Source organism: Symphalangus syndactylus, chromosome 7 (genome assembly GCF_028878055.3).
Source record: "Symphalangus syndactylus isolate Jambi chromosome 7, NHGRI_mSymSyn1-v2.1_pri, whole genome shotgun sequence".
NCBI classification, from domain to species: domain Eukaryota; kingdom Metazoa; phylum Chordata; class Mammalia; order Primates; family Hylobatidae; genus Symphalangus; species Symphalangus syndactylus.
Window position 1 is genome coordinate 126,051,932 of NC_072429.2, and position 13,758 is coordinate 126,065,689.

At 38.1% G+C, this 13,758-nt stretch overlaps 1 protein-coding gene and 1 long non-coding RNA gene across 29 annotated transcripts in view; one reads left to right on the forward strand and one right to left on the reverse strand.

Annotated features, from left to right (window-relative positions):
* Positions 1 to 13,758, forward strand: part of LOC134737143 (uncharacterized) — a 517,224-nt gene that overhangs the window by 297,146 nt on the left and 206,320 nt on the right. The gene's annotated exons all lie outside the window — the stretch shown is intronic.
* LOC129486808 (serine/threonine-protein kinase Nek4-like) overlaps positions 1 to 13,758 on the reverse strand; it is a 99,379-nt gene that overhangs the window by 69,410 nt on the left and 16,211 nt on the right. For 13 of the 28 annotated variants that reach the window (XM_063642967.1, XM_063642957.1, XM_063642963.1 and 10 more), the window contains 2 exons: positions 1,930 to 1,984; positions 1,496 to 1,595 (listed from right to left, as the gene is read on the reverse strand). In XM_063642967.1, the coding sequence (XP_063499037.1) occupies positions 1,496 to 1,595; positions 1,930 to 1,984 (155 nt within the window). Of the gene's footprint in view, positions 1 to 1,495; positions 1,596 to 1,913; positions 1,985 to 3,781; positions 3,852 to 5,533; positions 5,732 to 8,889; positions 8,980 to 10,957; positions 11,013 to 12,441; positions 12,596 to 13,464; positions 13,574 to 13,758 lie in introns of those variants that run through there. The other 15 variants (XR_010121765.1, XR_010121762.1, XR_010121759.1 and 12 more) reach the window with 10 other exon arrangements.

Here is a 13,758-nt window from a genome sequence, read left to right on the forward strand (position 1 = left end):
CAATAAGAGAATATTATTCTTCAGTATTATTTTCCATCATTTCCCAAAGTGATGCTTAACTTCCTGCTAGACCAGCTTTCATGCTGATCTCAAAACACAGTGTTCTTCCAGTCTGTCTCATGCTCTCCTATATCTGCAATCTTTGCTCTGCACAGTGGTAAGGACCATTTTTCTAATTCTATATTCTTGAATCACTCCCAGTTATTCCCTGGATAAAGTAATATGAGGCATGGTGTGTCTCTGAATTTCTTTCTTTATCTCTAAAATGGGAATAATACTAATATCAACCTCATTATTGATACGTATTAAATGTAGTTGACTTCATATATGTAAAGCACTTAGCATAGTGAACATGTCTGAATTATTGTTCTATAACCTTATATTCCATGATTCTATCTAATACACATCCCAACTCAGTGATACACAGTGTCAATGACAGAAACATAATCAGCAAGAATAACAATCACTTATGCAGTGCTTCCTATGTGCCAGAAACTGTGAGATAATAAATGTTTGTTGTTTAAAGCCACTAAAGTTTAGGGTGATTTGTTACATAGTAGCAGATAAAGTGGTAAGAGGTTATGTCTACTCTGTTTAACTGTTCTGGGCCTAGTTTCTTACAGTCGCTAGTGTTTCATCTGTAAAATGATGATAATTCCCCTTTTATCCATTTGTTAGAATTATATTAAAGTATTACCTTAGACTAAGACACGTGTTACAAGGGATATGAAAGTGTTTCACTCAATGCCCAGCACATAGAAGATATTTAGTAAATATTTCAATAATACTTCTGCTGCAACAAATCACTGCAGCTCTCTCTTCACTACCAGCTTGGATTTCTAGCAATCGAGAGAGTTTCTTTAATGAATTCTTACACATAATTATAAGATCCTATATAGGTTGCTATCCAAGAAAACTAAGGAAAAAATCATTTCTACACTAATTCTCAGCATGCCTGAACAGCTTACAAAGGAACCTCTTCCCACGTCTCAGTGTCACACTCCAGGATTTTAATGTCCCATTTCTGAGAAACCATTGCAAGCTGCGGTAAATGCAGTCCAAATGTATAAGGACTTGGTACATTGGTAACAAAGCAGATGCAAGAAAAATATGCAAACTCAAGAAAAATGCAAATTTGAAACAGTAAGTGATTTCACTTGGTCATGAAATACCCCAGGGAGTGCACCAGGGCAGTGATTTATTAAGAGAACTTTTAGAAGCAAGTGTACAACCCCAAGTGCTCTGTGGGTTTCTATAAGACCCCACTTTTACAATTGGGAGAGACTAGATTCTGACGGGCCTTTAATTTTCTGTTCTTAAAAACCTAAATAATAAGCATTGCAAACACTCAGCCAGTTCATAATTATTTTCATTACAGTGACTCTCTTGGGGTTTTGCTGATTGGTTTTTATTTGGAAGGTGTAAATAGAGTAGGCAAGTAGGAAAAACAAAGCACAAAAGAGGCAGTGCATCTCTCTGCTTGAGGAAAACTCACTTTGGACAGCACCTTGAATGCGATCGGGGAAGCTAGAGTGTTCTCCTGTTCTTTGCTGTCCTTGCCAGTGTCTTCTCCTGAACTCACATCAGAAGCATGCCTTCAAGGGGAAAATGCAACAATAGTAATATTAATAATAATGAGTGAAATGTATTAAGTACTTTTGTGCCAGTACTGTTCTCAGACAGCCAGACAGACACACACAGACACACACACACACAAATAAATATGTATATATACACAAATGCTCCTCAACTTACAATGGGGTTATGTCCTGATAAACCCATCATAAAGTTGAAAATCATTAGTTGAAAAGTTGAACTATTATAAGTTGGGACACACACACACACACACACACCCATTAACTATATTTCACAAATGAGGAACAGAAAAGTTAATAACTTGACCACGGTCTTACAGTAAGCAGGTGGTACCTGCAGGGCTCTAACCCAGGCACTCCAATTCTAAGGTCAACTTTGTTAGTGTTATCTAAAAAAGAAAAGCAATAATAAATTATCCACAAGAAAATTTTACAACTCAAGTTTTTCGTACTCTTTAAAAAGGCATTTTTTTCACATGTACTCTCATATTCTATGATTAGACCTAATCATTCTCACTTCAAAGCTAGAGAAACTAAGACCAGAAGAGCTTCCAGATCTTGACTAGTACCACTCAATAAGTGGGATGACCAGAACCCTGTACTGATGATGCAGACTTCACCATATAACAGCTTGTGATATTGAGTGAGTTGTTTCACCTATACGACCCCTCTAAACCAATTTACTATCTAGAAAATGGGAATAATAGCAATTTCTATGTAATAGGTTGTTGGAGCACAAGATAAAGTTATATGTGTAAAACATTTAGCACAGTTCATGATGCATAACAGGTCTGTAGTAAATATTTATTATAATTATCAGCAAAATCATCTCCCTCATAACTGCAGTTGAGTTTCCTTTTTACATTATTGGAAAGAAATTTCTCAACTGAGTTTCAGTTGAATACAGTATTAGATTATTCCTTAACTGAGTTTCAGCATTTTAAATGTATACTCCCTACTCAAAACTACCTACTAAATCACACCTGTAACTCCAGCACTCTGGGAGGCCGAGGCAGGCAGATCATGAAGTCAGGAGATCAAGACCATCCTGGCTAACACGATGAAACCCCATCTCTACTAAAAAATACAAAAAAAAAATTAGCCAGGCGTGGTGACTGGCACCTGTAGTCCCAGCTACTCAGGAGGCTGAGGCAGGAGAATGGCATGAACACGGGAGGCAGAGCTTGCAGTGAACCGAGATCGTGCCACTGCACTCCAGCCTGGGCGACAGAGTAAGACTCTGTCTCAAAAACAAACAAACAAACAAAAATTTACCTACTAAAAAGAAGTTCTTCAATGCTTAGACTTTGAACAAAGGAAAACTCTGCTCTAACAGGAAGCTGGTGACGTAGAAAGGTAAAGTTTCACTTCACAGGCACTTTGATTTCCCTTCAAGGTGGACACTGAATGATTTGTGTGTGTGCACATTTTTCTATGCATTATTCAAAATTAAAATTCCTTAGAGGAAACCACTGAAAGCCAATCATTTACAAAACTTAAAAAATGACATCTTGAAGAGTTCTTTGGTGCTCATTCATCAAACTTAGCAATGATTTAACTGTAATTCTTTATTCAGATTCATCTCCCACAAAATAAAGATGCCATAAAGCTTTACAGTACTGTATCCTAATGAATAGAGAAACTAAAGAAAAAGTAAGATGAGCAAGTGAGAGGAAAACCCGAAAATGAGGCTGCCCTGGCATGTTTCTAAAAAGAAAGAAACAAACAAACAAGCAGCCCCTCCTCTCAGCTCTTAGGAAAGAAATATTTAAACTTGACAATATCTGCACTTCATAGTTGATTCATAGCATGACCTATCTCAAACAATTTAAGATTCAAATGAAGTTTGCAATTATTCTTTCTATATCACTTTGCAAAACATTCTCATAACCTCATCCAGCCCTTTCAAATCAATCCTGTGAGGTGAGCATCACTGTGTTCCCATTTTACAGAGAAAGGCACTGAGCCACAGAGAGATTATATACTCATGATCAATAAGCTGGTAAGACTAAGAACCAGGAATGATACTGTCTTCCTTCTCCAAATATCCTGTTCTTTATTATGAGTACCTAAAGAGTATTAAAAATTAATTACAGCTCAACAATAGTAAGTAAATGTCCTCATGTGAAATCCACGGTTTAAAACTTAAGGTTATCTATTTATCAAATAAATTAAATCCTACTCACTTAATATTCATTGAGCTCATTCTGTAAACAAACATTTGGCCAGGGGCAGATATGAAATATGAGGCTCAATCTGTGATCACAGAGATGAAATATACAATTTAGAGAGAGAAAGATAAGCATGGTGACAAATAAATAATGTATGAAAATTAGCCATTATCTTAGGCCAAATTTTTCTAAGCTGTAAGCTGGCTTCCTACTTCTGCCAGGTGTTAATAATTGTTTTAAAAAGTGGAGGAAGAAGGGTACTTCATGGTGGGAAGATATTCATTGAGGACATAAGCATCTTCCTCTTAGAAATTAACAATGCACTGTGGCCTATTGCAAGTTTTGAAAGCCCTGCCAACAATAAAAGCCTGATTAGTTTTTATTGACTCAGTATCTCCTAAACACTTTTTCATGAAACAAGGTTACTCACAAATCTTGTTGAGGAACTAATGTCCTAGGAAAGTGGTTTTCAAGCTTGAGCATGTACATAAGTATCATTGGAAAGGTTGCAAAAATACAAATGTGTGGGCTCCACTCCAGAAATTCTGATTCAAGTGGTCTCATTTGTCATCTGAGAACTTGCGTTTTTGTCAAATTCCTAGCTGATCTGATGTTTCAGGACTGAGAACTTAATTTGAATAGTATCTCTACAGAACAGTTTTTAAAATGTTCTGCTGGAGTAGGATGATTATACTTAACAAAAATGTAATACACTCAGGTGATGGACACCCTTAGTATCCTGACTGGATCACTACATATTATATACATGTAACACATTTTCTCAAGTACCCCATAAATTTGCACAAGTAAATAAATAAAATTATACTTTTCTCAAATAAAAAATAAAATAAATGCTCCTCTAGAATGTTAGAATCTTTCTGATTTTTTTGTAATAATCATAAATACATATAAATATTCTCATCATTACATGCATGTAGTTACATTCCTTTACATGATGGCACCAGAAAGAATACCCACTCTAAGAAGGAAAGAATGAAGAGAAGAAGGCATTGTTTAAAAGACCTATTATGAGAGTAATTCAAATTCTATGTCTACCATTATTAAGCTGTTTGATTTTGAGCAGGGATCAGAAGGCATTTTAAATTGAGGTGGAGATATGCACAAAGCCACGTGGGAAATGTCATGTGTCCCTGCATAAAGAGAACAAGCTATTTTGCTTGGTTGGAGATGAGGAGACAGAGGCTGTACATAAGAATGTGTTCAATTTAAAGCAACAAAATATATCGACCAAACTACTTTGAGCAATCAAGGGGATATATTGGCTCACATCACTAAAATATATACTGGCATAGCAGATTTCCAGTTTGGTCTGATCTGCTAGCTCTGTCCCCTCCAGAATATAGGCTCCAGGCAGGCAGGAAGGAAGAGGACCTCAGTTCTCTTGGTGTCTAGCACTTTGCCTATATTAAGGTAGGTCCTCAATAAATTCATGTTGTAGGAAATGAATGCATGTCTTCAAAGATGTGGTTACTTTCAGTATCACTCCTTTCCTCACGGTTTCCACTTCAATCTTAGTCTAACTTGCCTTAGGGACACAAGATGGCTGCTATTCGCTTCAATTAGCTAAACACTTCTCTTTTCATGGCTGTGAGAGACTAGCTACCTCTTCTATAAATGAAATTTCTCTTATTTCTGGGCACAATAGTCTCTATTTCCCAGCCTCTTTTACAATTAGGTGTATCCATGCAACTCAGTTCTAGCCAATGGCGTGTGAGTAGTAGTGATATCCACCACTTGCAGACCTACACATAAAGGCTCCCAGACACATCTTCTGTGCTCTTTCCTGGAACGCTTGCTTGATGCCAATAAATACAGCAACCTTAGCAGCTACATATTGCAGTTGGCAGAGCTTTCATGTTTCAGCCTCTTCACATTTTTTAGTTTTGTTGTCACTGTTTTTTTTTGTTTTGTTTTAATTGATTCAGGAGCTGACCTATTAAAAAACTGAAGAAAAATAAAGCATTTTGTTCTGGGTTTCTCATTAGGAACATGAGGTTTACTCTACTGCAACTGGCTTAGTTCATATGATCATCCCCTGAGGTGAGGGAAAAAGATGTGCGAATTGATTAAGCCAAGGTCACATGGTTGAAATGTAGAATTGGGTTTTGAGGTCAGTTTCCCTAAATCACCCAGATATCCAAGTGGAAATCAGGCTCCATTGACAAAAGGGAACAGTTCTTACAAACACAACTACAAATGTCCAATCCAAGTTGGCAAGTTCCAAGCAAGGAAGGGCTTTCCATTAAAGAATGTGGATGCTACCTAGTGGGCAACTGGAGGCCACTGGCATACTTTAAGTGTGGTAGTAACACTGTCAGGTTTTTTAAAATTACAAAATGCTTTAGCGTAGAGAAAATTATAAAGAACAATATAAGTAAAGGATATGCACTCACTATCCTGCTTAATCAAATGTCACACTTTGCCAAGCTTGATTCAAAGTTTGTAAAGCAAAGAAACATTACAGATATGGCTGAAACATCCTATGTGCCCCACTGCTGATACATACCTCTCTTCCCAAGGGTAACCACTTTCTGACTTTGATACTTATCATTCCCAGGCATGATTTAATACTACTGCCGAATTTGCATATATGCATAAATAATATATACAGTTGTTTGCATGTTTTAAAACTTTGTATTAAATAATATCAAATAATTAAAATTTTTCACAAATCGTACTTTTAACTCAATCTTTTATAAGATTGCCAATAATGATATCTCTTCAGCTCATTCATTTTGACTATCATATTATTTTTCATAGTATGACTATGCCATGGCTCATTTATCCATTCTATTATGGATAAACATTTGTGTTGTTTCCATAATTTTGGTATTAAAAATAATGGCATTGTGAATACTCTTGTGTGTATATCATTGTGTACACATGCTAGAGTTTCTCTAATGTATTATGGTGTATATTGCTGGGCCAAAGGCTATGTAAGTCTTCAACTTCCCTAGATGTCATACCAACTCATACATATATGACTAGTGTGAGCATTCTCAGTGCTCTACATTGTCCAGATTCTCCATGAAGCACTGGTGGCCTTTTGGTCAGGTTGACTGATATTAGAAGGTTATTGCCAAAGTCTATGTGAGAGAGACTGAGGGTCTGAAATACCTAGATGTAAGGGAGATAAAGTGAGAGAGCAAAGAAGTTAACATATTTAGGAACAAAATCCACATGATTTTGTGATTGATTATGGAGAAAATAAGGAGAAGAAGGGAACAAGAAGATTCTCAAGTCTCCAGATTGAACACAAGAGGAAGCTTATGTGCAGTGAGACTGATGACAAATTCCTTTTGAACATAGTGCCTTTGAGGGCTTGGTAGTAAAAAAAGAAAGCACTATCCATCAGGCATTTGGATATTTAGGTCTGGAAGATTGAAAAGAGATCAAAACAGAAAATACAAATTATAGAATCATCGAGATGGGTAAAATTAGAAGAGTTGGATCAAGAAAAATACCTAGAATCAGTAGAGGAGTTAAGAAAACATCTCTGGGAAACATTAATATTTAAAGGTATATAAAAGGAAGAGAAGACTGTGGAGAAGACAGAGACTGAAGGAGATAAAGTGTGTCATATTGTAGTAGCCAGAGGAATAGAGCTTCAAAGAATGAGTGGTCAACCACATTAAATGCAGCTAGAAAACCAAGAAGGTAAAAAATGAAAATTAAACATATACAATGAAGTTATTGAGTCCATGTTAAAATGGTTTCAATGGAATAGCATTGATGGAAATAATTGCAATTAGTTAAAGAATTTTAAAAAAAGAAAAAATTAATACAGCTAACTTTCTCAAATTAAATTTTTTGAAAATAAAACAGTGAGATGGAATTTGGGTGCACGATGTTTGTTGAAAATCAACACACATGAAAGGAAAGAGAATGAACCTAAGAAAATTGGCTCCAGAGTCTACTAATGTAAAGACTATGTTATATTGTCTCTCTATCTTTAGGGAAACATATACCCAATTCATCTTGTGTCACCAGAATCAGATTCATCAAACCCATTTTGGACCACTCTGATCACTAGTTTCACCCTCACAGTCATAGTCAAGAAACTAAAGCAAAGGACTACAAGAGCAAAGGACAGAAAAGGAAATGTCACTTTCTCCCCTCACCTTTGCCCTCTTTGATTTTCTCCATTGTTGCTAAAAGGAACACTTAGAAAACTATGAAAGAAACTTCTGCCTGTAAATGAAGCTCCATGATTATGAATTCTGAATCCTTGTAACAGAAGGACGAATAGGACTGATCCATGACTTCTATTAGTAGAGACTGGGAAGGTAGGTGACTTTAGCTCACCAAGCCTGATCACAGCAAAATAGAAAATGATCATAGTGTCCCCTTTTTATCCTGGGGTAACTATGAACATTCAATGGGAGCCAACTACTGTATTAAAGTCCTGGGTGCAGCTCCTGGCACATGACATGGCCCACAAGGTTGTAGTTCTGAGTACCCTTGCCCATCAGTGATGCTGGGGGGAGAAGGGAGGGCAGCCTGCTCACTAGGGAGAGCAGGAATGAGGCTAGGGAGGACAGGGAACTGGCAAAGTTGTCTCCTGTTTGAGAGAGACTTCAGTTAATGTTCAGTCAACTTCCTGTGGTGCTAAGAAGTGAAAGTTGAACTTGACTATCAAGGAACAGAGGCAGGTTGTTAGCTGGGCCCCTGGGAGGAAGTCAACAAGCTCCACCACATCTGACAACACCTCCTGCCTGCAGCCCTTCCCCCAGGTCAGGCAGCTGCAGACCTCATGCTTCCAACTGAGGGGGAATGAATGGGTACCAAGAGTAGATGAGTACTTCTTTCCCAGGGGTGAGTAGCGGGTGAAGAAATCAGCATGTAGTGGACATTTACATGTGCCGGATACCTCATATATGTAGTGTGGTGTCATTATCCCCACTATGCAGATGAAGACACTGAGGCTCAGGGACTTGTTCAAGACACACGTCTGGTCAATAGGGAGCCAGGATTCAAAATCATGTCAGTCTGGTACTTAAGTCCTCTGTTCTTTCCACGACTACATTAGATGTATCCCTAGATAGTCTGGGTGTAAGAACATGAGTGTCCCATGAAAGGAAGTGGGGGCTCTTGGAACATACCTCTTTAGGAAGCCTTCCATCATTGTGCTGCCTTCCTCCTCTGTGCAGCCTCAACACTCACTGTTGAGCCCTTCTCTAGGAGTTTGCAATCTAGGGGGAGAGATGGGCACGTAAGGAAATAATTTCAATGTAGTATGGCAAATACTGAGCTAGATAAACGCATGAATGACTATGAAGAACAGAGGATTGGGGTCACCTAACTCAACATGAGACTCATGGAAGTCTCCTGAGGAGAAACCTCTGAGTCCTAGAGAGTGAGAATTGGCCAGAAAAATTAAGAAGGGGCAGGGAATTCCACAGAGAAGTAACAGATAAACAAAAGCAAACAGGCATAAGATAGTCTGGAGTCTGGTCAAATTACAATCAGTTGGAAGTAGTAGAGAATAAAATTCAAAGTGGAGACAGGGGAGAAGTAAAGCTGAATAGATAAACAGGGTCAACTTACAGAGGGTCCTATGCAGGCTAAATTCCAGGTGCTGCTATACAAATACAGGAAAGAACACCCATGAAGTATTTTAAGATTTCTGTGGAATATTTTAAGACCTTTTGTGGACACCTCATGAAGCACTCCTGTATTTGGAGGCAGCACTGGCAGCAAATCAAACATAAAAGGTATGTACATCAAATATTGACACATTTATTCAACAAGTACATATTGAGCACCTACTATGTGCCAGGCACTCTCTTCATCATCAAGTATTCCGGCACTAAATAAAACACAAAACACACTGCCCTCTTTGAAATGACAATAAAGAAAATAAGTGAATTATATATTATCTCAGCAGATATTGCATGGTATGTAGAAAGCATATCAGGGAAGGGGGTGTGAAGTATCCTGAGAGCAATTACAATATCAATAGGATGTTAAGACAGCTCCTACTGAAGTCATGTTTAAACAGACACTTGGAGGAGAGGAGGGAGTTGGCCAAGCCGATATTTGGGGAAAGGCATTCCAGGAAGGGGGGATCAGCCAGTTCAAAGCCCTGGGGGGTGGGGGCTGTGCTTGGCATATTTGAGGAGTGATAAGGAGGCCAGCGTGGCTGGAACAGAATGATCAAAGAAAAAGGTGGTTGTAAATGAGGTCAGATAAACAGTAAAAGACAAGGGCTTTTTAGGTCATCTAGAATTTAGATTTTTTCCTGAGAGGGCAGAGGAGCCACGAGAAAGCTCTGAGATGAGGATGAGATGATCTAATTCAAGTTTTAACTGGATAGTTCAGAGCAAGAGTGGGGGCAGGGAACCAGCGAGGAGAATGTGGCAATAATCACGAAAAGTGGTGCAGTGGCTTGGACCAGGGAGTTAGCGGTGGAAGCAGAGAGAAGTGATGAAACTCTGGATATGGGAAAGGGTGGGCAGGAGAGAACAGTGCCCAAGATGATCCAGGATTTTGGCCTGAAAAGCTGGGGAAAAAGACAAAACAGCAACAACATCAGTGGAAGGGGTTTTGGGAAGACCAGGTGTTCTGGTTGCAGCTTTGTTTTGCCTTAAAAATATTTGAGTGCATAACCAGTAATGGGATTGCTGGGTTAAATGGTAATTCCATTTTTAGTCCTTTGAGAAATTGCCACACTGCTTTCCTTAGCAAACTAAGGCAGGAACAGAAAACCAAATACCACACGTTCTCACTTGTAAGTGGGAGCTAAATGATGAGAACTCATGAACACATAGAGGGAAACAGGAGACACTGAGGCCTAGCTGAGGGTGGAGGTTGGGAGGAGGGAGAGGATCAGGAAAAATAACTAATGGGCACTAGGCTTAATACCTGGTTGATGAAAGTATCTGTACAACAAAGCCCTGTGACATGAGTTCCCTATGTAACAAACCTGCACATGTACCCCTGAACTTAAAATAAGACTGTATACATATATATACATATTTGAAAGAATTAAACTTTTGATTTTTAATAGCATGTTTTCTGTAAGATTTTGCAATTTAAACTTCACTATATTTTTATATAAACAATTAAGAGTTGAGTTGACCTTGATATTACATAATACAGATATTTTATTAACATCTATTAATTTTTAATTCTTTGATTTTTTTCCAAATTTTCCAATAATATACCTACTTTTCAGATTTCAGGCAGGCCATCGAAAAGCTCCTAGTTCTAATTACTGTTCCTGTAAAGCTTTATGAATAAAACAGTCCGGCCTGTCCTCTATAGTCTAAGGTAGAGAAATATAATAAAAGAAATATAAAATAAAAAAATATATAAAAAATATAATAAAAGAAAATGCATGAATTTTTAACTAATATGGTGTGGGTTCTAAAGCCCAGATAAATTATTTCATTTAGTTCTCACAACAACCCTCTGATGCAGGCACTATTGTTTCCCCCATTTTAATAATGAGGAAACTGAAGCACAGAGAGCTTGGTTGACTTGCCCAATATTACCAAACACTGTGTGGCTAAGCTGGGATTTGAACCAAGAAAACTCTCTTCCCATAGGTCGTTGAAAAATTATGAAAGGTTAAGCCACCTCTCTGCTTGTGTTGCCTGTTTCCACCATGTGAGTCCAATGTGTGGTGACAGAGAAGGGTAGATGTTTGGCATCTGTGAATTCTGTGGATTGTGTGTCATGATTCTTTATTTCTGTCCTCTGTATCCTGAATTGCCACTACCCTGAGCAGGTGATAAGAGTAAAATTCCATTACATTGGTCTTGAGGGGATGGGCAAACACTTTGGACTCTCTTGATATTCTAGTTATTAAATATTGCTCAGCGTAAGTTAAACAATGAATGAGACTTGTTGATGTAAAACATGTCTCAACATGTAAAACCAATAGATGGTCCACCTTTGGAATATTTCTGAATAAACATGGGGCACCAAGTCAAAGAGCAAGAGGTAAAAATGCCTAGTGTGAATCAAAATCTACTCTATGATAGGGAATCTCATGGGCTCTGAAGGATTCTGGTCACACAGGGAGTAAATAGCAGACTCTCAATTCAATGTCAGATGTGAGTTCACAGGCAATGTTTTGGGACTTCATCCTGTCTTTTCCCTGCTCTGGGAGTCATAAGAACTAAGTTCTAATCCTAATTCTGTTGTTATCTACCTGAGTGACACTAGTTAGATATATAACTTCTCTGAGGCTCAACATTTACATCTACAAATAAAGAAGGCTAGAATACTAAAGCCTCTTCTATTTCTTCCAATCATTGATTGTATAGGCTCTTACTCTATAAATGGTTTCTTCTATTTTAGGGAAATTAATTATTTTGTTCTTATGGTGTTGCTGGACCTGTTGCTTTTCATTGCTGTAACTACTTCTCTTTGTTGAAGACCTTTGCCAGACCAAATGTGATGGGTGTATAAGGCTCTGGCATTTTGCCCAGGTCTATAGCACATAGAATTCCACTAATGGGTCTGCTGGGCATCTGACACCACAGAGCCATTTGTCATAACATGACAATTCCATTTGGGCAGGGATAAATATTAGCTTTAACGATTTTGGACCAGAGTTTGTCTAGAGAGAGAGCAGAGTACAGAGCCAAAAGCATCATCTTTAGGGCTAAGCAGGCATGAGTTCAAATCCCAACTCAGCCACTTACTGGATATGTAGCCACAGCCACAGCCAAGTCTCAATTTAAATGTCACTTTCTCAAACAGGCCTTCTAGGGTCTCCCAGGTTGGCTTAGTCCAGAATACCGGTTTATCCTTATGGTAACATTCATTCCGTCATCACACACTAGTATTTAATAAATGCTGTGGGAATGTGGAACAAATATTTGTTAAATAAAAAGTTACTTAATCTTTCTCTGTCTCAAGCTTCACTTCTGTGAAGTGGGCAAATGGTAGGACAAGTTTCCTGTGCAAAAAGAATCAGGTCAAAGTGCCCTATAAATAGCAAAACACTGTCACAACCCTAGATAGCATGATTACAGTCTGAAATAAACTAGTTCAAAAAGCAAATCTCAGACTCAAGTGGGGCTTTTTCTAGTTTAGAACCTCGAGTTAGAGGAAGAAAGAAGGGGGCTAAAGTGTGCTGCGTGTCTAGATGTGCCAGGTACTGTAAGTAATAGAATGTCACACATTTAATATTTGTCTGAAAGTGTGAAAGTGTGAATTTCCAGAAGAGGGACACGGGGTCTTGGTAAAAGCAAAGTTTGCTCTAACTTTTCACACACTTTGGCAGACTGCTTTGCCTTTTTCTCCTAAGTTGGAAATTTTGAAGCAATTTCTGCTAGAAGGGAAAAGCTAGTGATGCTTATCTATGTTCAGAACTAGAAAATGGCCTCTTCTGCTCCCCAGTTTGGCCCCATTGTTATTCACATGCTGCCTATAAAAAGACAACACCCCCAGAAGGTGGAAAAGATGAATGTGCAGAATGCTACACATAGATACTCATCTAGGTGAGATGGCGTACACAGCAGATTTGGGTCTACCAATAAGATACTACCCCATTTGGGATGACACACCTTCCTTAGAAGTGACAGTGGCAGAACATGGACAAAGGGACTAACTAAAAGTATGTGGGTTCTGCAGATTGCATCTAGAATAAGAGTCCAGTGATGTAAATTGTAGCCCAAGTCCTCTTGCTTGCTAACATCCTCTGTCTGCCTCAGTTTTCTTACCTGCAAAGTGGATCACTGAACACCACGTCTCTTTATTAATTTATTCATTTGCTGAAGAAGCAAGCTGTCAAAAAGCAACTGCTACATATGTCAAGAAAGATGCCAGATGCTAAAATAAAATACAAAAATTTGATTCCTACAAATTGCTACCATCGAGGTGTCATAGTCTAATGAAAGAGAAAAACATGAGCGTGAATAATGAAGTTAGCAAAAAGTTCAAAAGAAAAATAAAAGGTATAGATATTAAAAATGAAGAAGTAAAACTATCTTATTCAGAAAGGATATGATTATGTA